The sequence below is a fragment of the Marmota monax genome, unplaced genomic scaffold (genome assembly GCF_021218885.2).
Source record: "Marmota monax isolate L192 unplaced genomic scaffold, Marmota_monax_Labrador192_F-V1.1 WCK01_AAM20220418_F8-fsc00057, whole genome shotgun sequence".
In the NCBI taxonomy this organism is placed as follows: domain Eukaryota; kingdom Metazoa; phylum Chordata; class Mammalia; order Rodentia; family Sciuridae; genus Marmota; species Marmota monax.
The window spans coordinates 8,994,760-9,020,169 of record NW_026693933.1 but is presented as its reverse complement, the minus strand read 5'-3'; the positions used below and the strand labels follow the sequence as shown (position 1 = coordinate 9,020,169).

Genomic DNA, 25,410 nt, shown 5'->3' with positions numbered 1-25,410 from the left:
GAGGAGGAAACAGGCTAAGCTATGACACTGGCTGCTCTAGAAATATTCGAATTCAAATTGGAAGGAAAATAGCCAGTTTTGAGGGAAAGAGAAGAAACTTCTTTCAAAAATTCTACTTTCAAAATCCCTGAAATTAAGTAGAACTTTTAAAGAAGAAAAGGCAGGGAAGTGACAAAAGGTAGAAAATGTGCAATGCAGATTTATTTAGCCCATGTTAGGACTAAGTGGACACAGGTTCCCATCTTCTTTGGTGCTTGTCAGGGTCGGGGCAGCCCCCTCTCCCGCCCCTCTCCACTCAGCATGAGGAAGCCATTCCCAATTTCAAATAGGGATGGGGCACAAATTCAGTCTGTTTCAAACTCTGCCAAGCACATTGTAGGTATTCCAAAAATGTCCAATACATTATTGAATTTCTTTAAAAAAAACTCCAAACACTAATTCAATAGAAATATTCATAAAATACAGGAACTAATATAAGCACCTGTGTGGCCAACTCAAATATTTTCAATCACTTGAAGTTATTTTTGAAAGTAAGAAAAAGTATTACAAATAAAGTTATGTCTCCTCTGTCCTCCCAGAGGAGACATAACTCCCTCTCAGTCCCACTGTCTTCAATTCCATTTCCCACAGGCATGAATCTGATGTTTCTCCCAGTTTTTTGCCCTCTGTTCCATGATCTCACCCTTGTTTCTGATCATCCCAAACCTGCTTCACCACCTGTATTTGCCATCAAAGATTATTGTATATACCATAGTACTTGCATGAGGAAATTAGAATAGTCATGCATGACTTAATGATGGGGATATGTTCTGGAAAATGCATCATCAGACAATTTCACTATGCAAATGTCATACTTGCACAAATTAAGATGGCTAAGGCATGAAGAAATATAATCTTATGAGACCACTATTGTATATGCAGTCAGTCATTCACTGAAGTATTGTTATAAGATGCATGACTATATATTATGTCTACAAATTGGCCTCATGGGAAGGAAACACCTTGTACTCATTCTGATAAAACCCATTTGAAAAATACCATCAGGCACACACATGTGGTTGAAATTAGCCAAGGAGGCTGCACCTAAGAGAGGGTGGGTTGCATGGGAAGTTATATGTATGTATGATAAGTCAAAATGCATTCTACTGTCATGTATAACTAAAAAGAACAAATAAAAGTTAATTTTTTAATTGAAAAAAAAAGGTGGGTTGCATTTCAGTAGAGGGAAGAGAAAGGTCTTGGCTTAAGGCTTGTGCTTGTGTCCCATGAGTCTAAGAGACCAAAGAAGAGACCAGGAGAAATAGGGTCAGTGCTATCTAGAAATAGATAGTTTAGCAATTGCATATCTCAATGATCTTGTTCAAGAGACAGGAGAATGTTCCTGGAACTGAGGATGTCATGGTTAATCACTTACAAGGGTTGTGTAGTCTGGAAAAAATCAGGTCCTGTTAGAAACATTCTTCTAGGCTTCACTAGGAATATCACATTCTGGTTACTATCAAGGCTGAGAAGCAGTCTCAGGGCCCTTAGAAATCTACATGTTAAGATAAACGTGGACTTTTATACCTGGGAGAGGAGGGATACCTGTGAAAGTAAAAGGAAAGTTAAAACAAAAGCGACATTAAAAGAGCTTTTTCTGAATGGAATCAGGAGGCTTTTAGGGAGGCAGGACTTATGATGCATGATTCAAGCTGCCGCCTAGAAACATGAACTTTGGTCACCTCCACCCTTTGAGTGTAGACATCTGGAATAGATAATTTCATTGTGCCCCAAGACTATACATGTATTTCAAGAGACTATTAGATTTTTGTTTTATGGACATTTTATGAAGCACATGCATTCTTTTTCTTATCTTCTATCAGTCACACAGCCCATGTTCTCAACTCTAACAGAATTCTTCCTAAAAAAGAATTTTTATTGCCTTGTAATAACAGTTTGCTTGTATAAGTTTCCATCTTCCCTGCTGTCACAAGCGGCACTATTAATAATTACTCAGAGGTGAATTGTCTTTAAATGCACATGCATATTCCATAACACCAATTATTAAATATAAACAATTAATGCAACCTAGGGCAACCACAAGCCCCCAAATACCTCCAACACCATGAGATTTCTCTTAGCCAAAGAGCAGACATTGTCCTTGTCTTGTGGTTCTCTCCAGTTGACGGCTGGACCTCAGGGAATGGTGGAGTCAGTCCAGGGATGGTCAGCAAGGAGGCTAGTGTCACTGATGTCCTTGGAACAAAACTCTTCAATGTGGCAGGACCAGTAATTTAAATACAGTTCCAAGTTGGTGGTGTATGTGGGTGATTGGTTACACCCAGTGAAAGTCAATGTCCATTGAGGTGTCCAGTGAGGTGATGTAATTGCAGCTGAGCATGTTCTTTGTGCACGTCCATGGAGCTGTGCTCCCTATCAATTGTAACCAGTCATTGCTTAGCATTCCTATGGCTAGTGCTCCCTTACAGTTCTTTATCAATTGCAAGCAGACATGACTAAGCAGTTCAATGGCTGCTGTTCCTATGTCCAGCAAGTTAGTGAGTCCCAGCATGTCCCAGCATGTCTATGGCAGATGTTCCTTACACCTGACTTCTTTGGAAAAATGATTCAGAACTCTATGGACCTATGTCTCCTGAACTGCAATTTCTAAAACCACAAGTAACATTCTTTTACATCCATAGTTTCTTAGTTTCATTTGACTGACATGGCGAAGCTGTGTCTATATGCAAAGTGACACCCGTGCCTAATAATCTGCAGGTGAGACTGTGATATTCAGGGATGCCATTCCAGACAGCAGTGTTTTATCATCTATAATTTCAGAGACTATGGTGCCAGCACTGTATCCTTAATGTCAATTACCAAAAGCTTGTTTTTGCAAGTCATACTTCTTACCTGAGGTAAAGACTCAGAAATAGCTATTATCTGTAAGAGATGTCCTCAGAAATGCAAATACCTAACTCCTTGAAAATTGGACCATCTATTGTTGGACTTTGTTTTCAGATCTTGTAACTTTTTAAAGTTAGAATAGAAGGGGGTGGTAGTTTAATGATCTTTACCTTTGGAGGACTAAGACTCAGGAAGGATTGAGGCCCACATCAGCTTTCTGAAGGAGTCAGGAATTATAAATTAACCAGGTTCGTGACTCCACGGGCTTCCTTATTATAAACACTAATTACATTCCTGATGCCAGGAGCCTCCTATGTGTTCTGTTGGCAGTGAGACCAAAAGGCTCCCAAATTTGTTTCCTGGGCTTTGTAGGAAGTTGCAGTCACAGAGACTTTTTCTCACAGAGCCCTGCTTCAAAAAAATAAAAAAAATAAAAAAATAAAATAGACAAGCAGGAAGCAAACTGGTCCAGAAAAAAAGACACAGGGGCTGAAGTAGAGAAAAACTGAGCAATTTTCTTGAATTTACCCTCATCTGGACCACAAGGCCCAATAACACAATGTCCGGCACATCATTGTGTTATAGGTGAATGACTGAATTCATGTAGTTTTGGGACTGGAAAGTTTGTCAAGTCTAACCTTTGCTTACTCCCCACATGCATTTATTATGCACCTGTATTTCCTAATCTGTGGACCATGAACCTCCTTTTGACGACAAAGGATCCTCAAACCCACAGATGCATCAAATATTGTCTTTGGAGGGAGTAAACATGTTTCCTAAGCAAATGGAGGTAGAATGCCGCAGTCTGGCTGGGAACAATTCAGGAGCCACTTGTCAAACAGAAACGAACTTTATTTTTAGAACACACACCCACCACACAAGCTCTTCAGGAATTCCCTCAGAGCCCAACTGCCACCACCAGCTTCAGGGAAGCCTCTCAACCCCCACTCCTCCTGCTCTTGAGGCTGATTGGCTGGGTCATGTGGGCAGAGCCAAAAGATTCCCCCAATGAGCAGCTCCGTGGTCTGAAAGGGCGGGGAAACAGCCCAATGGGCATCACTACAGAGGAGCCAATCAGCTGGCAGCTGGAAGTTTGCTGGGGCCCCTTCGGCTATGGCTCTCAATAGTAGATACTATTGGAATTCAATGAAAGGTTATTTAAAAGTATTGCTTAGTTCAAATCAGCTTTTTGTCATGTGTCTATTCAATGATTAATATGTAAAGAGCCACAATTTTTTGAACAAAAAGTCATTATAATGAAAAAGGTTGGGACTGCTACTCCACGGTCTGGGCAACCTTTTCCAACCTCACAGGGCAGCCCATGACACCACTAGGCAGTTGGTGAATATTCCTGTCATTTAAATTGAATCATTTCTCCTGGATTTCCCCTCTCTGTGTACCATTTCTTCTCTTCAGAGAATGGCTGAGGCTTTGAAGGGCTAGGATTAAAATGACCTCTCTTATAAATTACATACATTGTAAATACTGTGAATTCACATTTTATATTTCTATTTAAAAATTATTTTGTCACCCACTTTGTAAATCTAAATGGAAATGGTATAAAATCCTTTTAAAGAGATTTTATAAAATCCTTTTAAAGAGATTGGGTACCACACTGTCTGTCTGCACTCCAGGCTCCCAGGGTAGGAGATCTGAGGTGTCTGCTCGGATATTTTGTGCTGGTTTGCCAGCCTTGTCCTGTGTGCTGCAAGGACAGGGAGTCTGGCCCAGGTGGACACTGAGTCCTGCATTAAGATGAATGTCGGCTTCTCAGGAAGTACCATGCCTGTTACTTGAGGGTGAGATACAAATGTAGATATATGCAAAGAACTCTTTAGGAAAGTCTCTTTAGGAAAAATATTCCTGTTAAAATATAGAATAAACAACTTGGAACAACTTGTGAACTGTACAAAGAATCTCAAAGGACAGAAAAGGGCCAAAATGTAAGGACATATTACACAGTTCGTAAAATGACTCTCTGTCACTTTCTAGTTCCCTATAAGTTTTCTGGAATGTTGCAAAACAGGAACAAGACCTCAATAGAAAGAGACAGGTAACCTCAGGAGACGAGAGCTAACATCTGGTCAAACCATTTGTGTGATCTTGTCCGATCACACAAATCACCTCCACCAACCACCAGAGATCTTAACGTAAGCTGAAACCTACATACCAGACCAGACCTCCTAATGGGGATACACGACCTTGCTCAATATTTCCCAGCCATGAGAAAAGTCCAGCCCTTTTGGATCATACATATTCCACTTCATTGTATGCCCTAATAAAAACTCAACATTAAACCATGGGGGTGCATCTCAATTTGAGGGAGTGAGTTACTGGGGATTGAACCCCAGGGTACTCTATCACTGAGCTACATGTCCAGCCCTTTTTATTTATTTTTTATTTGAGACAAGGTCTTGCTAAGTTGTCCACGCTGGCCTCCTGCCTCAGTCTTCTGAGTAGCTGGGATAACAGATATGCATCACCAGAGGGGCTTGCCTTTCACTTTCTAAGAAAGCTCTTCCTCTCTGTTGAAACCTGACCCATCCTTAAAATCTGTTCTGTCACACAGTCAAGAACCTAGAAGGACTGAGTCGAGGCAGCTTCCAGACCTCCTTGGATTCCCTCATGACAACAAGGGCATCTCGAAACCTCACACAGAAGATTCCTACCAGAGGAGGCACCTCTTCTACCATTTCTCCACATTCTTATTTGTTGGCACAAAGTGCTGCCTCTGACCTCTCTCAGTTGTGTTGGTCGGCACTGTTTTCTCATCTTTCAAAGTCACTGTTTGCTCGGAAGTTGGGCCTCTGAACACTCACCTGTCCCCTTGGATTATTGATCTCTGTCTGCAGCCAGGAGATTGCTTCTCTCATAGTCTACAGGAATGGCTAGAAAGCTGCAGACCTACCAGGCCGACTTGTACCTCATCCTTGCAATGAAACTGCATTTTCTCCTCCCACTGAGGAACAGTTTTTTGTAAGAGCAGTTTGTATATAGTTTGCAGAGAGTGGGTCACTCTGAGTAGACCTGTAATTCACCCCTCCTTACAAACCGTCCCCAAGGCTGGAGCCAACAAACATTCCTGAACCAGGCACTGGGCTAGGACAGAGAGGGGAAAGAGAATGAAATACAGGTTTTGCCTCCTAGGAGCTTCCAGACTGTAGGAGAGGTCTAGATTAGAGCTGGGGTTGTGGTTTAGCGGTAGAGTGCTTGCCTAGCACGTGTGAGGCACTGGGTTCAATCCTCAGCACCACATAAAAATAGCACCACAATAAATAAATAAATTAAATAAAGGTATAGTGTCCATCTACAACTAAAAATAATAAAAAAAGATTAGAGTACATGTCATCAATACTTGTATTTGAAGAGGAGATACAAAATGTTGCAGGGCACAGCAGCAGTTCTGCCAGAGCTGGGGTAGCCTCCACCAGGAGGCAATATTTGAACAGGTGTGGGGCCTCAAGCAGAGAAAAGGAGAGGGCTTCTGCTGGGCCCCACTTCATTTGACTTCAGGGGTCCACTCACATTGAACTCCAGAGGATGACAATCTCTAAGGGAATGTGATTGGAAGGTTGTGGAGTGATGTTCCAGGTCAGCAGAATACCATGGATGTCAACTCAGAGAATCCTCTGGGATTTTACATCTTTATCTATGTGGCCTGTGGAATGTTTTGTCCCTGGTATTAAATCGTGAATTGTGGTATTAAATAACGATTCAGAAACATTGTTGCCTCCTGACTCAAAAACCCAATCAGTGTCCCTGTCGCATCACCACATGAGATAAGACCTTGGGAGACTGAGGCAGGAAGATCACTTGAGCCTATGAGTTAGAGACCAGCCTGGGAAAATCCCCCTCCCCTCCTGTATTGGATGCATAGCTTTACCCTTATGACCTCATTTAACTTTAATTTCCTCTTTATCGGCTCTACCTACAAATTCAGTCACATTAGAGAATAAAACTTCAACATGTAAATTGGGGGAGGGGACAACTGGGGGGCAGTATTGGGGGATTGAACTCTGGGTTTCACGCAGACTCAGCAGGCACTCTACCATGGAATTATACCCCCAGCCCCCAGTTCATATGATTTCTAAATTTTTAAAATTTTTGCAGTGCTGAAGATTGAATTCAGGGGCTTGTACATGCTAGGCAAGTGCTCTTATCACTGAGCTACATCCCCAAACTGTGATGATTAGGTTTATGACAATTGTCTCTGTCTGATGCTCCTACATTTATGATGGGGATACATGCTTGTAAACCCACTATAAATTGAAAATATGGTAAATTGAAAATGCATTCAGGTCAGGCACAGTGGCATATGCCTGTAATTCCAGCAATTCAGGAGGCTGAGGCAGGAGGAATGCAAATTCAAGATCAGCCTTTGCAATTTAGAGAGACTCTGACTCAAAATAAGAAATAAAAAGGGTTTGGGAAAGTTCTTTGGTGGTGAAGTGCCCCTGGGTGGAAGGAAGGAAGGAAGGAAGGAAGGAAGGAAGGAAGGAAGGAAATGCCTTCAGTACATCTAACCTAGTGAATACTGAACATCCTAGCTTAGCAACACTGTATTGCAGAGTATTGGTTGTTTCCTCTCATGATCAAGTGGCTAACTGGCAGCTGGGGCTCACTGCCATTGCCCAGCATCAGAGACAGCATTGTGCCACATACTGCTAACCCCGGGAAAAGATCAAAATTTGACATATGGTTTCTACTTAATGTATCATTTTTGAACCACTGGAAAGTTGTTCAGAAGTGGAACCATTATTAAATTGAGAACCATTTTTATACTAATTCTTTGAAATGCCTAGTGGTGTCTTTGCTCCTTTGTCTTTTTCTTGTTGATTTGAATAGTTCTTTACATATTCTTTATGGTAATTCTTCATCAGTTATACATATTAAATATATGCTTTCATCTTCTCCCAGTTGATGGCATGAAGTTTCACATTTCTTGTTCTGTCTTTTAACGTTTCAGTGAAGTCAAATGGTTTGGCTTTGGCTTGAGATATTTTGTCATATTTAGGCAATCCTATCTTTCTAAAATCATAAAGACATTATATTCTTCTAAAATTTTAAAAGTTTTACCTGTTACATTTAAGTCCTTGGTTCAATTGGAAATGATTTTTGTGTGTGGCGTGTGGTAAGAATTCTTTCTTCTCCAACATATGTATTCAATTATCTCAGCAGCATTTCTTGAATGATTCCTCCTTTCCTTACTGATCTTCAGTGTCACCTGTGTCAGATGGTAAAAATCTGTGTCTAGACTTTTATTCAGTTCTGCTGGGATTCTTTTGTATTCCTAGCCCAATGACACATAGTCTGAGAATTCTTTATATCTAGCTTCCAGTTTTCTGATTCTCTCTCTCTCTGTCCAGTCTGCTGTTAAGCCATTTTAAAAGACTAAAGCAGGGGCTAGGGGTATATCAGTTGGTAGAGTGCTTGCCTTGCATGCCCAAGGCCCTGGGTTCAATCCCTTGTGCTGTGGGGAAAAAAAAAATGAGCAAAATAACTATGAGATGATCAAGGAAATCTGAACATTAACTGGGTGTTTGGTAGAGAAATTGTTAATTATTTTATATAAAATAATTACATTGTGCTTTTGGGTTTTTTTAAGGAGTTTTTATTTTTGGAAATATATACTGCAATATTTTGAATAAAATTATATAATGTCTGGGATTTTCTTTAGAACTAAAATGATAATGATATATATGGAATAAGGTTGGCTATGAATTGAATAATTGTGGAAGCTAGATTATGTCTACGTCATGATTTTCCTCTCCTTTTGTATGTATTTGAGATTTTCCATACCAAAAAATTTTTAAAAACACAGCCCAGATTCTGCTCACTGTTTCTAATGTTTAGGATCGTGATTTTGGTCTCAAGAAGCTTCTAAGTAGCGGTCCATTGAGCCAATGTTGGTTGACTCTGATTTTTACTCCTTTAAGCACACTTTGAGTTCCATTTTTTTGATAGCTGTATATGAATTTTTTTTTTTTTTTGGTACCAGGATTTGAACCCAGGAGTGTTTAGCCATATCCCCAGCTTTTTATTTTAGAGACAAGGGTCTCCCAGAGCTGCCTAGGGTCTCACTAAATTGTGAGTCTGGCTTTGAACTTGCGACCCTCTTGGGATCCAGCCTTCCAAGCTTCTGGGATTACAGGTGTGCACCACCACACCCAGCTAGTCGGGGATCTTGTTCTGTAGCGTGGGGTAGACTCAATCAAGCCTCCTCCCTCAACCTCACCAGTAGCCAGGACTACAAGCAGGCACCAGCATCCTCAGCTAAAATATATTTAATTCATACCTTATATCTGATCATTCCAATCTCTGCAATAGTTGCCTGCCTGCTTCTTTTACTTCTCTTGACTCATTCATAAAGGATTGTTTGTACATGTATGAGCTGTTGTTGTTTTTAATTGTGATCCCACATCCTTGCATTAATATCTGTGGCAGTTCACTGAAGCTTAGTGTTCCAGTAAACAAAGTTTGCATGGCTTCTGCCTGGTGCAGGGGGGCACTAGGTGTCCAGAACCACTTTAAATGAACTGTTTAGCCATGAGGTTTTTCCGTGTGAATCCCAGTTCTAGACCCACCTGAGTACAGGCTCAGGGTTAGGAATTCTGAGGGGGACTGTTCATTTTATTCTTTAGCACCAGCCTTAGAATCCTCGCCAACGGAGGCACAGGTCTCCACTCTCCCTCCAGGGGTGAGTTTTCTGTGCTTCACCCACTAAACATATCATCCAGGGATCCCACATTATGCGGAAGGGAGTATGTGTGGAAGGGGAGCATTTATCTCACCTCATCCAGGCTTCATTATTTGTTTATCTTTATCCCAAAGAGCAGAGCCTTTAAACCCAAGCCCAAGGCCAGCAGAGGTGTGCACGTGCCCCTCAGGGGAGCCTCTGGCCCCACTGCTTGCTTTTTCCTGTAGATTTGGTGGGGCCAGGGGTTGTTTGTTTTCAGGTGCTGGGGATCAAACCTAGGGCCTCATGCATACTAGGTGAGCACTCTGCCACTGAGCTCCATCCCCAGCATAATCTGTATTTTCTTAGATAGTTTTTAGCCATCAACAAATTTCCTTAGTTTTCTGCCAGATCAATCAGACGTTATCTTTAAAAAAAAATCCCCCCAAAAGTCATTTCCAGCTGACACTAAAAACAAAACAAAATAAAACAAAACACCCATTACATAGTGAACAGCTGGTAGCTCCCTCATCTTGACCTCCTTTGATTTCAGCCTCTTGGTGCAGTTTTTTTGTTGTTGTTGTTGTTGTTTGTTTTGGTTCTGTGCATTGAATCCAGGAGCACTTAACCACTGAGACACATCCCCCGCCCTTTTTTATTTTATTTAGAGACAGAGTCTCTCTAAATTGCTTAGGGCCTCCCTTGCAGCTTTGAACCTGCAATCCAGAGCTGCTGGGATTACAGGCATGCGCCACTATGCTCAGCTTGCTGAGAGTTTCTTTGAAAAACAGGCTCTGAACTTGCACCCTTCTCTGACTGCTCAACTGCTGAAGAAGTCCCTCTGACTTGGGCACTTGAGGGGGGGATCTAAGAATCATGGGAAGTGCCATATAGATTGAGTTGCTGTTTTTGTTTGAACTCATAAATTGTAATTTTTTTCCAGAAAAAAAAAAAAACTTTCAGTTTGTCACACAGATGAATTCCCATCCCCAAAGATAAAATTGCATTAATTGCTTGAGAAAAGCAAGAACCTAAGAAAGTACAAATATCTTTTCAGCATCTAATTGTTTAATTCATTATTTTTATTTCCACTACTTTACAAATGCTTAGGGAAAAAAAATAAACTTTTCTTGCAAATCAAAGTATCTGAAGGTTACAGGAAAAAAAATAGTATCAAAGTTACATGCCTAGTGAACCAGGGATTCAACTGATGAGCTCAACAGTGAGGAAATTAAACCATTTTTTTGGGGCACTTAAAAGATCAAAGCTCCAAACCAAAACGCAGTATGTAAGAGAGTATACTTTTCAGCTATCTTTCTTTAAACCTAAGGATGTATTAACTGATGAGTTAGGAAGAATCTTACAAGCTGGATGCAGTGGCACACACCTGCAAAGTTACTTGGGAGACTGAGGCAGAAGGATCATTTGAGCCCCTGAGTTAGAGAACAGCCTAGGCAACATAGGGAGACCCACTCTCACATAAAAAAAGTACTGGCGGGAAGAAAGAGAAACAAGGAATCTTATGTAGTCTCACATCATGTCAGGATGGAGCAGTTTTGCTTATGAAAATCAAAGAGTTTACTTTGCCCTTTGTTTTCTACAAAATACGGTTCCTATGAGAGGTTTCTGCTGAAAGAGGCTTCCTAACTTGAGCTGCACTGGGTATGGTTGCTTTCTTCTTTTAGCTCCCATTTGTTCTCTTTAGAGTTCTGAAATAGCATGGTTATGATGTAATTAAAATGGAAACAGTTCTGGTAGGGGGCACAGTGCGACCATGTCACAGTAGCAACTGCTGTGACTTCAAGGCCTAAAGTTGGGCAAATCAGGTGGCCTGCACTGATTTTAAGAAATCATTTGAAACAACCCTATACTTAAACTTTTTTTTTTTTTTTTTTTTTTTTTTTAAAGAGAGAGGGAGAGAGAGAAAGAGTTTTAACATTTATTTTTTAGTTTTCGGCAGACACAACATCTTTGTTTGTGGTGCTGAGGATCGAACCCGGGCCGCACGCATGCCAGGTGAGCACACTACCGCTTGAGCCACATCCCCAGCCCACAACCCTGTATTTAAAAGATCTCAATAGAGAGGAATTCTAAGCCAGAGTTCCCTTTCAAGGACTACTCCCCAGAATTTTTCTTTCTCTTTATGCAATTTGTGTTCAGGGAAATGTTCAGGCACTGGGCTGAACAGGTAATGACAAGTGGGAAAAACACCAGGAAAGGTGTTTTCAGCTGCCTGGGGAGCCCACTTGGAAGCCTGGTGAGGACACCCACACTGGACTTGAACTTCATATTATTTGACTTTTGCTTTTACATTGGGTCTGCTCTTCTTCACCAGGTTGCCACATCAAAAGTGGCTCCTCAGCAGGACACAGTGGCAGGACTCACTTCTATAATCCCAGTGGCCTGGGAGGCTGAAGAAGGAGGATCTCAAGTTCAAAGCCAGCCTCAGCAACAGTGAGGTGCTAAGCAACTCATTGAGACCCTGACTCTAAATAAAATACAAAATAATGTGGCTCTCAGTGGTTGAGTGCCCCTGAGTTCAATCCCGGTACCCACTCCTTCCACCCCCCTTCAAAAAGTGGCTTTCAACAGAGAGGAGATGTATAAATGTGAGTTTCTGAAGCATATTCTTCTGAGGTTCCCTACCCATCTGATTACAGGGAATGCTCATGAAGAAGCTAGGAAGGTTTGAGTGTTAGGAGTTTTAAATGCAAAAAAAAAAAAAAAAAAAAAAAGATTTTTGGCAGGGGGTGGGCTGTGTATTGCACCCCAGGCACTCTACCACATTCCTAGCCCTTTGTTTTTTTATTTTTTTATTTTGAGACAGGGTCTTGCTTAAACTTGTGATCTTCCTGCCTCAGTTTACAGTGTTGCTGGGATTATAGTATTACAGGCATGTGGCACTACACTTGGCTAAATAGAATAGTTATTCTATATGCATCAGTAAATCCTGTAGGAGAATCCTAAAGCCCCGAAGTTGTGTTTGTGGGATTTTATATAAATGTCAATCAGGGAGTTGGCTTGAAGCAGCCATTCAGTGCTTACTATATTAAGTCAGATATCTTCAAAGGGTTTCCTATGACAGAAAGGGGCTGACCAGACATTTCAGGATTGTGAAAGACTGAGTCTTTGACTGACTGGGGGTGGAGCTCAGTGTTAGAGTGCTTGTCTAGAATGTGTGAGGCCCTGGATTTAGGCTCCAGCCCCCAAAGAAATTCTTTGGCTTTCCTGGACTCTCTACATAGAGAAGTAAAAAAACCAAACATGAAACAGAAAAGTAGTAAGAAAGGATTTAAAGGATAGTGTTCACTTCAATAGAATGATGCCTCCTGGGCATTTATAAACATAACCACAAGTTCTTTGACACTTTTTGCACTTGGAGGTGGGGTCTATGTCCCCTGCTCTTAAATCTGAATGATTTTGTGTCTCCACCCATAGAATAAGGCTGAAGAGATACCATGTGACATCTGAGTCTACGTGGGGAAGGCTATTTAGCTTCCCCCTGGCTCTCTCAAATGGCCCTCTTGGGATTCTGCTACTCAAAACTATCATGTTGAGAGAAGTCCAAAATATTGTGGCAACTACAACAACCTGGTTAACCCTGGGAGACGTTAGTCCAGCCTTCGAGTGATTCCAGTCCAGGCCCCAGACACATGTGTGAAGAAGATTCGGAAGGATTCCAACCTCTGCTCTTTGAGTGTTTCCAGCTATGGCCCTAGACTTTATAGAGGAGAAAAAGGGTTCTTGCGCCTTGCCCAAACCCTGATCCCCAGAATCTGTGAGCACAATAAAGCAGTTATTTTACAACACTAATCAGGGGATATATGTTATAAGTCACAGTAACTGAGACTCATCTTGATTTCAAACAAGCAACTCAGGCTGTGTTAAAGAAGTTCAGCAGAGAGTCTGGCATAAGGCTAGCACTCATAAACATTCTTGTCAACAACACAATGCTGAGTGGGGAAGGAGGAGAGTGAAGGGAGCCCTGAGAGCCCCAAGCCTAGAGACGGGTGAATGAAATGTTTGATTCCAGAGAGTGAATAAAACAAATGGCTAGACAGCAGAGTGCCTGTATTCCCTTGTAGTCTTGACAAACATAGTGAAGGACCATCTATGTAGGTCATGATCCCAAACACGGGGCCCCAGGCATTAGTTGGAAAACCAATCTCCTGTTCTCTGCTCTGTTTGCATCATGCAAGGCAGCGGTTTTACAGTTAAATCTGAATCTATCCAATCACACCAAGAGTTTAGATTTTCCCTGTAGGTGATGGAGGGCCACTGAAGGTTGTTCAAAGCTGCCTTGACAATTCCAGCTACCTTTTTTTGGGTGGTGGTAAGGTGCCAGGGATTGAACTCAGGGGCATTCAATCTCTGAGCCACTTCCCTAGCCTTATTTTACATTTCATTCAGAGACAGGATCTCACTGAGTTGCTTAGCAACTCACTGTTGCTGAGGCTGGCTTTGAACTCATGATCCTCCAGCCTCAGCCTCCTCAGCTGTTGGGATTACAGGTGTGTGCCTCAGCGCTGGTGGTTCCATTTATCTTTTAAAAGGCGGCCAAGGGAGAGAAGGAGTGGGGGGAGACTGAGGAGCACACGAGCGCTGAGAAAAACATTTGGAAGACATGACTATAATCCATGCCTGAAGTGTTCACCTGATGGAAGACTGTTGTAGAGGAAACAACAGATATTTTGTTAGTTTTTTTTATTTGTGTGTGTGTGGGGGGGGTTACCAGGGATTGAACTCAGGGGCACTCCATCACTAAGCCATATCCTCAGCCTTTTTTTTGTATTTTATTTAGAGACAGGGTCTCACTGAGGTTCTTAGTACCTCTCTTTTTGCTGAGGCTGGCTTTGAACTTAGGATCCTTCTGTCTCAGCCTTGCAAGCCCCTAGGATTACAGGCCACTGCACCTGGCCTTTTGTTTGATTTTAAAAAACAAACTTACAAGGGCTTCCTACTTGAAGTCGTCTTAGAAGAGTTCACTATTTAAGATCATTTTAAAGATAGTCCTCAGGGGACAAAATAGTATTGCTGAAGATACTTCCTCTGCTCTTTTCAGAAACATTAGGGGACACTCAGGCTAAGACTGGAATCAAAATGTCACTGGCAGGGGCTTTCAATGTGGCTCCGTGGTAAGCTCAGCATGCATGACCTATCTCCAGCACCACAAAAACAAAACAAAAAGCAAACAAAGAAAATACCCCTGGCTTTTGAACCTGGTGCCCCTTGGAGTGTTTTTGATATCCATGGGAACCTCATCTGAAGCAGATTTTTCAGAAAAAGACCAAGAAATCAGAGCTCTGAACAGTTTTGAACAGAATAGATTCCTATTAGTTTGTTCAGACAGCACATGAGGAATGAAAAGATGGTCAATAACTTATTCTTTTTAAAAATTATAAAAAATTTCAAACAGAAAAGTGCAGAGAAACCAACGAACCACCCAGATTTAGCAAATCTTTAATTTGCTATTTATTTTAGATCTTTTTTCCTTTAGAAAGAAACTGTTACAGATTTAGCTGAAGCCCCTCCCACCCCTCCCTATGGGGGCTCTATCCTAGATAACCACAGCCCCGAGTTTTCTGCAGACCATCTCGTGCACCTACATATGAGCTTCATATGTATGCATGAACAAGTTATGATATTGTTTTAAATATTTCAAAACTTTACCTAAATAACTACTCTACTGCACCAGTGGCTTATTATTGACACATCTTTGTTCTTTTCATTTGCATTTCCCTAGTTAAAGGTGTGGTCGAATTTTTCTCTCTTGGCCCTGGGTTGGATCCCCAGCACAAACTCTCTACCACTGAGCTACATCCTACATCCCAGCCCCAAACGAACATCTTTTCATGTTTATTGGCATTTGGATTTCTTCTTTTGTGAATTGTCTGTTCACTAACCTTTGCCAATTTTTCAGTTTGTCTTTATTTTAAAATTCTTTTTAGGTTATTTTATTCTACATAAAAATAAGCAATACTTAAAGACTACTAAAAACATGTATCACGTAGGTACTATAAAAGATAGTAAAATGAGCCTATGGGTCAGCTTCAGGAGTGCAACATCACAATGTTAAGGAAGCCCCCTCTTGCCCCTTGCTGCACCCCATACCACCCCATTCCTCCTCCTCAGAGAGGACCATTGTGCTGAATTTTATATAATAATTCCCTTGCCTTCTTTTCTATAGGCTTATTTCCTATGCTTGTATGTGTTCCCATATTGTTTAGTTTTCCATGCTTTGGGGAACTGTACAACTGGTATGGCCTGGTATATATTCTTTTGCAACTTGCTTTTTTTTCTGTCAACATGGTTATTGAGAATCTTCCCTCTTGTTGTGAAGGTTGTAGTTTCATTTGTTTGGCTGATTATTTGCACTTCCTTGTATATCACAACTGTTTTTTTTCCATTCTACTGTTGATGGATATTTGGGTTGTCTCTCCTATTGTTCTGAACATCATTCCCCCTACCCCCACACAGGGCCTCCTGCATTTTGGGCAACTTCTATACTGCTGAGCTCCACTTTCAGCCCCATCACTTGGTCCTTGGTGTTGTGATTATCCTATTTGTCGTTTCTTCCCCCCCCCTTTTTTTTGTAGTTGTAGATAGACTACATGCCTTTATTTTATTTGTTTATTTTTATATGATGCTAAGGATCGAACCCAGTGCCTCACACATGCTAAGCAAGCGCTCTACCACTGAGCCCCAGCCCCAGCCCCCTATTTGTCACTTCTCCTGTGAGTACTCATATTTTTTTTTCTTCAGGTAGGTCTGTTATGACATACTTATATAACAATTCATAAGCAATGTGAAATTACTTACTGTATCACAAAATATAGCATTTGTCATTATTATAGAAAAACACGACAGACAATTCAAGCACTCAAGAAAATTACCTCATGTAATTAAAGTTCTCTGAATAATTCTTATTTTCCTAATTCAGTGCAGAATAGAATCTGACAATGCTTTAGAACACAGCTTGTCAAATATTTTCTGTACAGGGTGACAGAGCAAATATTTTTAGGCTGTATTGGCCATACAACCTCTGTTACAAATACTCAGCTCTACTGCTGAAATGCAAAGCAGTGGCTGACAATATGTAAATGAAGGAGCATGGCTGGGTTCCAATAAAACTTTATTTTTTGCAATACTAGGATTGAACCCAGGGCTTTGAGCATATTAGGCAAGTGTTCTACCACAGAGATACATCTTCAGCCCTCTAATAAAACTTTAAGGACAAATTCAGTGTATTTCATATAATTTTTATGTGTCACAAATAGAACTTTTTTTTTTTTGTGAGGCCCAGCAAAGTGATCTACCACTAAGCTACAACTCCAGCCCTATCCTTTTGATTCTTTCCCCCAATAATTTATAAGTGATTTTTCATGATCGTGGCCCACGCAAAACAGGCAGGGGGTTGACCTTGGCTGGGGAGCTACAATGTGCCAACTTCTGATTTAGAATACAATTGTTCTGACATTTCTCCATAAGGAAACTGAATAGAACTATCCTACCCATTTTGCACAGTAGAGTATTAGAACCCAGAGACATTAGATTGCATTTAGTTTAACTCCTCCCTTCTCCTTGGTTCCATTTGATAGACAAGGAGGATTCAGGACAGAGGAGAAATGTCTGGCTTCCAGCCACCAGCTAGGGTGGAGCTCAAGGCTCTCAATTAAAGCCCTACCTATCTTCCTCTACTCAATTCCAAATCGAATTTTAAAACTGCCTCCACAGCCACAAAATCTGCTGCTACATTTTCAGCAGTGATTAATCTCTTTTCACCCTAAAGGTACTTATTTTAATAACACCTTACAATTAAGAACTCAATAAGCTTGAGTCTTGATATTTAATTTGTATCATTAAAACCTATATGATTGCAATTAACAGTTGAAAATTACATCATAAATTAGAGAGACATTTTAATTAGTGAAGTGACATCATATTTGTGGGGAAGTTACACATGGAATGAAAATTGGTTAAAATAACATTAAGGCATCCAAGTTCCAAAGAGCCTGTGGAAGAGTTCCAAAGTAAACTTTATTCCAGAATCCTAAGGACAAAGGGAGTGGCCTTTCAGTTCTAACCGGAAGGGGAATTGTTCCTGTGGATTAAGCTGAGACCAATGGGGTGTCCAGGATGGGGTGAATCAGAAGTCAGCACTCACTGTAGTGAACCCACCTGTTCACAGTGACATGCTGCACTAGTCTGGAATCTAAGTTCCATGAAGCTATCTGTGTTTTTCTTGTCACTACTTTGCCTTGTAGATCAGAGCCTGGAACATACTGGTGCTCAGTTAATGATGGTCGAATGATCAAAATCCGTCCATCAGGGGTATGTCCTATATAAGCTGACCTCTGAATTTTTTAGGTACCTATTCTAGCAGCTTTTGAGCCCATTCTTTGAAAAAAAAATTAAGGTTTTTTTTCTCCCTCCACCAGGACTCCTGCCTGAGGGAGGTCACCTTCACCCTCTGGATGATTGCATTCTCTTCAGTCCATCCTTGGCCTGTCACTTGGCTTTGGAGTCACTGTACATTCTGGGTGTAATGAACACCTTGAACATTCTGCCTTCTAAACTATTGAAAATTCAAAGAGGGCAAACAATGTTTATAAAAATTTCAGGAGTGTTTAAAATGGCGACATTTAAAAAAGTTCATAAGGAATAAGAAATTCCGAGAATAATTTATTACCTACACATACAACTTTCTTTGGAAGTTCCCATTCTCATCAAACATTAAACAAGCCATCCCACTATCTTTTATTTTCTCCATTTTACAGATAGTGATTCAGAGGAAGTTAAATGGCTAGTTGCCAGTGTCACTTGGACAATATAAATCTAAATAATTTACTATTTCATCCTTCTTTGCTGCCGTTTGTTAGACTGAAATTGAGGGAGGTTTGATGAGGATTTCGACCTGCTTCTTTGGTGACCATATATTTGCTGCTCTTTGCTTCCCCCTATTGATAGGAGAAGGGAAGAGCAGATGGCAAGACTAATTGCTCAAATCAAATTTTAAAAAACTGCCTGAGGACCAGCAGTATCACAATCGCCTGGGAACTTGTAAGACATCCAAATTACGGGACCCATCTCACAACACTGAACTAGAAACCCTTGGGGTGGACTCAGCAATCTCTGTTTCAACATAGCTCCAGGTGATTCTGCTGTAAATTGAAATTACTTTTCTGCTTAAGGTACTAATGTCTTGGCCTTTAATCACAAAAATGATAAAGCCTTTCTGCACTGCTTCTGTCCCTAGGCCTCACACAGAGTATATACACTACTGGGCCATACACAAAGCACTTTTATTCCTGCAGATGGATTTTCAGCAGCTCTGAAGTCAGGTAGAAACTTCATACTCACTTTACGGATGAGGAGACTGAGAAAGGGAAGGCTCAAGCAAGGTCAAATAACACATTTGGATTTACTCAGCTTTGAGTGGTAGGGCTGGGTTAAAATTCAAATTGTCTTTTTTATATCTACACCCAGGACTACTTCAGTTACTCTATAGCATATTTTCTGGTGCCAGATAATTCTTCATTGGGGGGACTGCCCTATGGATGGATATTTAAAAGCATCTCTGGCCTCTACCCACTAGATGCCAGTAGCACCCCGCCCCAGTTGTAACAACTACAAATATCTCTAAACATTGCCAATGTCCCCTGGCAAGGGAAAAAATCATCCCTGGTTGACAGCCATTGCCCTACAGTCATTACACAAATGAGCAGAACTCTCACAATTCCTGCTGACCAATTTTTGCATACTTTGGAGGTGATTTCTGAAAAAAAAAAAGTTCAGGAATCCAAGAGAACTAGGCTAAACGTTGGTCTCCACAATACCTTTACTATCTTTTAAGAAAATTAACATTAATTCTGTAATACCATATGGCATCCAGGGTGCATTCAAATCTCTCCAGTTATCCCCCAAATCTTTCAGAGCTGCTTCCCCCGCACCCAAGCCAGGATCCAATCTAGATTCTCAGATTGCACTTGGCTGCTGTCTATTTAGGCTCTGTTAGTGCAGAACAGGCAAACCATGTCCATGGACTGAAGCTGGTGTACCACCTTTTTTCACAAATAGGTTTTTGCTGGAACTCAATTATGCAATATCTCTGGCTGTTTTCATAATACAATGGTAGAGTTGAGTAACTGTGACAGAGACTGAATAGACCACAAAGCCGCTAGCTTGACCTTTATAGGAAAAGTTTGCCAAACTGTGACATAGCATTCTATTTTCTGTCTTTATTTTTAATATTTTACTGACTATTCAGAATCCACAAAAATTGCTTATAGAAAGTCTCTTTTTAATTATTATTATTATTATTAATTTTTGCAGTGCTGGGTATCTGACCCAGGGCCTCGTGCATGCTTTGCAAGCACTCTATCATTGAGCTATACTCCAGCCCTGATCTCTTATTTTAGATTGGTTGTTTAAATCCATGTATATATTAAAACTTTAAATTGAGGGCTGGAGTTGTGACTCGGTGGTAAAGTGAGACATTGGCTTCGATTCTCAGCACCACATATAAATGAATAAATAAAATAAAGGTCCAATGACAACTAAAATGTTTTTTAAAAACCTTTTAATTGAAATTTAATATATATACATATATATTAGAAAATATGAGATTAAATTAGTAATGCTTTGGGGTGATGATAGAGAGAGTTTTATCTGTCAAAAACTATAAATGAAATTGAAAGGCAAATAATACATTAGAAAAATAATTACAATACCAAGGCCTTGTCTCTTCCCACAATTTATTTTTCAAGAAAGATAAAATTAATGTTATGTCTAACATATGACAGATAATTTCAGTTACAAATGGAGATTAAATCCTCACTGATCAAGTTTCCATATCATTTAAACAGAGAAACTTGTAGGAAAACTAGAAGTCTCCTTTGAAAATCATAACATGATTCCAAATATGTGCACAGAAATGTACATACATATGCATATGTGTGTATATATATAAAATTTCTCTAGGTACAGGGTCATGTGCCTAGCACTATATCTGGTATATAGAAAGCACTAAATGTATGTCTGTGGGATAAATGAATGAATAATATTCCTTCCTTCAGCTGGGCGGGCAGGTTGTCATCAAAATACAATACTCACATCTATTTATTATATTATTATTATTTTTCTGAGTATAACAAGCATGTACATCATATGAAAGTCTTGGACCTTATTTTTCTGTCAGGATCTCATGCATATTCAACAAAATAGAATTCAGTTAGCTTGGAACATAATCTTCAGACTAGGAATACTTTGGTTTTATGCACATAGCTAAATGGAGAGCTAGAAAGTACCCAGCCTCCCCTTCTAGTTAACCTGGGTCAGATTTTAATGAACAGTCTACTCTACAAATAACCTAAGACATTCTATGTAAATCCTAGCAAATAATGAAAGGAAGCGCTGCTAAGTTTTTTACCACTTCTCTAAAGTGTCATTAAGATATAAAAAACCCACCCCCAATCATGATATATATATTTTACAATAATCTTTAGGAAAAAAGAGTTAATAGTCATTCACGCCCATGCACTTACATAGATGGCACTGAGGTGGGCTCTCAGTCAGAAATTAGGCTGAAGATCTAAAGGGTTCCTGGTTGGTTCTTGAGAAGTGGATCCTTCTCCTGGTTTCCCCGGAAAAAGCCCGCCTTTGTGTGGTGGAGGAAACCATGCAGGCCTCTGCCTTTGACCACGTTCCGAGGACGATTTTCTATTGGCTTGTATTCCTTATGTTTTCTGAAAATGATGTGTTGGACAGTGGTTAAATAAAGCTTGTCAGCTAAAATACATTACTTTGTACAATCTTTTTCTTGTCAGGTACAAAAAGGCTAATTCCATTTAATCTAATGTATGACTTGTAACACGATTGGCATTTTATGAAAATAGTCATGACTTGAGATTACATGTTAAACATTACATAGATGTAACATTATGGACATCTGGTAGCACTTGTAGGTTTTTAAAATAAACCACAGCAAAATTAACAGGCCAATTTGTTATTCAAGTTTCCGTGGAAGATTTTTTTCTCATACACAAATGTTTGAAAAGAAAAAGAAAAGGAAATGGCACATTTCTTTTGACAATATAACGTAGAGATTTAAAGTGTTAGAACTCAAAACTTACTTGTACACCAAGATGGCGACCACAGTAACAAATAGGGTCAGGCAGCCAACAGAGATCAGGACACCACTCGCTGTTCCTAAAGGGGAGGCTGGGTCTTAAACAGAAGCAGGACCATATTAGTTACATCTTTCACTTAGAGGACATGCTACTTGTAATGCCATTAAATAAATGAGGAAGGGAGCTATCACGGAAGATGTATGGCTCCCTCTAGGCTCTTGGTAATCTTTTCCATTAAATAATACATAGTCTTTGGGTCAGCTTATCTTCCATTTAGAGAATGAATTATTGTGTCTGGAACACTGTGTTAAGGGCTCAGAGGAAGCGATGTCATGGCCTCGGGACACCTGCTCAAGTCTCTGCTGAGCAGCACCCAGGTGGTGAAGGGCTCCAGTGATCCACTGTTCCTGCCTCTGACCTCATTTCCCACTATCTACCTTCAGGCTGTGTTCAAAATCTGGGAGTTGACCTTACTCCTGACACCCTTTACAACCTCTCATGTCAGGACATGGCTCATCTCAAGTTCCCTCATACACTCTGCCTCCCAGGTGATTCTGAGGCTACTCTGCTTGCCTCTCTTCCTGAGGACTCTATTGCCGTTAATTCTTTACATATATTTCTCTCCTAACGTCAACAAAAGGCGTCAACCAGGCCATGCTTCTAAACTGCCTGTGGCTGCCCCAGCACACAGAATACAACCAGACCCTGACATGAACCCTGAGGATCTACGTGGGCCTTTCCTTGTGATTCGGGTCCCTCTCATAGGAGGCCCTTCACTGAGAAGGTGCCCCTGAGTGGGTAGGACATCTTCTCACCTCCTGATCTAGATAGCCAACCTCTGCCCTCCCCCCTCCATCCTCCATGCTCCTCTCTCTCCATTCCTGGGCTTGGCTTAGTTTTCCTCTTAATAATCTCTTGCTTATTTGTTTGACTATCTTAAATAAGGAAAAGGCTCTTGGCCCGAGGCTGTTCAAGTATTCTTAGTTCCCACTTAACAAAGGGAAGCTTAAAGGGTAAGCCATATCACCAAAATCTAATTTAGGAGAATGTAATCAACTACCCAGTTGTAGCCAATCACAGGCAGCTCTAAAGAACTGCTGGAGCCATTTAGGTGATTTCTCTGCTCAGTGTCCTGGTTGGCCTCTAAAAAAGCTCACTGCTGGGCCTGGGCTATGACTTAGTGCTAGTGTTCTTGCCTAGCTTGCATGAGGCCTTGGGTTCAATCTCCAGCACTGCAAAAAAGCTCACTGTTGACTGGGGTGCCACTGTGCCTGCCTGTGATTCCAGCAAATCAGGAGACTGGGGCAGGAGGACCAGTCTCAACAGCTTTGTGAGACCCTGCCTCAAAATAAAAAAAGTAAAAAGGGCTGGAGATATGGCTTATGATAGAGTGTCCTTATGTTCAATCTCCAATGCTTAATAATAATAAACCGCAGTGCCAAAAAACCAAAACCCTCATGGTGGTGGTGGGGATTCTCTCAAACTTTTCTGACTCTGAGTGTTGCTTAATTCAGTGTTTAAATAAATGGTTAAATGTCATGTTTAAAAAAAATTGTTTTAGTAACGTTTGTCACAGCTAAGAAAATCAGGGACTTTTGTTTTGTCTTGCTCCTGTATCTAGAATTTTATCTTGGGCATAGAACTGTGCTGGGTCTGAAGTAGATGCTTAATGATTATTTGTTGAAATAATTGCAGCTGCTCCATGAATGTTCATCAGATCAATCAATAAAAATAATTTGGGCTAAAAGTCCATAAATTTGCTTTTGAGCCATGATTTATTTCTGATGATCTGATTTTGAAACTCTAATTATCAAGCTGCAATACCCAATGGATTAAAAATTTTCCTCCTGAGCTTCCTTTATTTATTTTCTTTCGGTGCTGGGGATGGAGCCCAGTGCCTCACAAATGCTGGGCATCCCCTGTCCCCTTTACTCTGTTTTTGAAAATGGCTTAAGTCACACCCGGCATGATCTCTCACTATAGGAACAGTGAGAAAAGCTAATATCTAAACATGTAATCCACACAAGAGATCAGCAGTCTGCCAGCACCGAGGAAGGTTAGTAGATTGAGTTATGATTCTAGAGGTAGTTCCAAGGAGCTGTGGTAGCTCTGGAGGGAAAACCTCAGCAGCTCCCAGAGGTGACTGCATTGAAAATCCACAGTCCTGGCTGCTTCGTTGCCTTCCCCAGCTCTTTACCCAGGCTCCAACCCATCCTACCCTGCAGGAAGCAGGACACCCTTGTATCTTTGTTTTTGTTCTTAAATCTGCACCTTGAATCTCACTAACAATAACTCATACTAACTGCCAAGAAGTGTCTGCATAACAACATTTTGGTCAACGATGGACCACATATACAATGGTGGTCCCATGATACACCAATCGAAATGAAAATTTATGTCACCTAGTGACGTTGTAGCCATCATAATGTCATACTGCAGAGCAGTACCTACAGTCTGTGGTGATGCTGGTGCAAACGAAGCTGCTGCCCAGATAGCTATATAAAAGTTAGCACACATGATTATATATAGCACATAATATTTGATAATGATAATGATAATAATTATGTTACTGATATATGTAATCCTATACTTTACTATGCTTTCTGTTGTTATTTTAGAATGTGTGCCTTCTACTTATCAAAAGAAAAAAGTTTACCAAGAATCAATGTTTCATATTATGCTGGAAGCACCTCATCTATCTGGTTAATAATACTACTACTACTACTACTACTAATAATATATTAGTTGTAGATTCTTATTTTTTTATTTTTTAGTTGTAGTTGAACACAATACCTTTATTTTTATTTATTTTTATGTGGTGCTGAGAATAGAACCCAGTGCCTCACACATGCCAGGCAAGCGCTTTACCAGGGACTAGAAGGAAATTCTCCTTCACACTGAGCCACAATCCAGGCCCTCATCTATCTGTTTTAACCACATAGCTTGATGGTATCAAGAGGCCAGTGCAGTGATTGACCTCTGCCATCTAGGTTTGTCAAAAAGCATGGCAGGATGTTTCCACAATGACAAAATTGCCCAATGATGAGTTTCTCAGAATGTGTTCCTTTCATCAAAAGACACATGGTTGTATGTGTATGATTTCTTAGATTTTTCTTTCCAGTGAGGTTAAAGCTGCCCTTTATATGATTAATGAATAAAGATATAAGTACATTTTAGTTTATCCAAAGGAGTTGCAAGTCATTAGATTGTACCTGAAAATACTCAAATTAAGGAGTAAAATTAGTGCACTGTGTACACATTACTCTTTCCTGTCCCTTCCACCAAAGAGCACTTCTCCTAAGACATAAAGAAGTCAGGGGGCTGGGGATGTGGCTCAAGCTGTAGCGCGCTTGCCTGGCATGCACGGGGCGCTGGGTTTGATCCTCAGCACCACATAAAATAAAATAAAGATGTTGTGTCCACCGAAAACTAAAAAATAAATATTAAAAATTCTTTCTCTCTCTTCTCTCTCTCTCTCTCTCAAAAAAAAAAAGAAGTCAGACCACAAAGTCAGCTCCAACTGAGATTCAGTTAGGGCCACTAGGTAGAGTATTAGTTTGGGGACTGGAGGAAATAGGGTACCACCAGTAAGTGCAAATTTCTAATGAAACTGTTTTTCTTTTTAAATATTTTTTAGTTGTCAATGGATATTTATTTTATTTTTTTATATGCGATGCTAAGAATGGAACCCAGTGTCTCACACATACTAGGCAAGCGCTC

At 40.5% G+C, this 25,410-nt stretch overlaps 1 protein-coding gene across 2 annotated transcripts in view; it reads right to left on the bottom strand.

The window, feature by feature from the left end:
* Positions 1 to 181: 181 nt before the first annotated feature.
* Positions 182 to 25,410, bottom strand: part of Gpnmb (glycoprotein nmb) — a 48,571-nt gene continuing 23,342 nt past the window's right edge. Inside the window, exons 10-12 of one of the 2 annotated variants that reach the window (XM_058585348.1) lie at positions 21,694 to 21,787; positions 21,106 to 21,306; positions 182 to 8,110 (exon numbers count right to left, since the gene is read on the bottom strand). In XM_058585348.1, coding sequence (XP_058441331.1) covers positions 21,153 to 21,306; positions 21,694 to 21,787 — 248 coding nt within the window. In that variant the 3' untranslated portion in view covers positions 182 to 8,110; positions 21,106 to 21,152. Of the gene's footprint in view, positions 8,111 to 20,124; positions 21,307 to 21,693; positions 21,788 to 25,410 lie in introns of those variants that run through there. The other variant, XM_046463650.2, reaches the window with a different exon arrangement.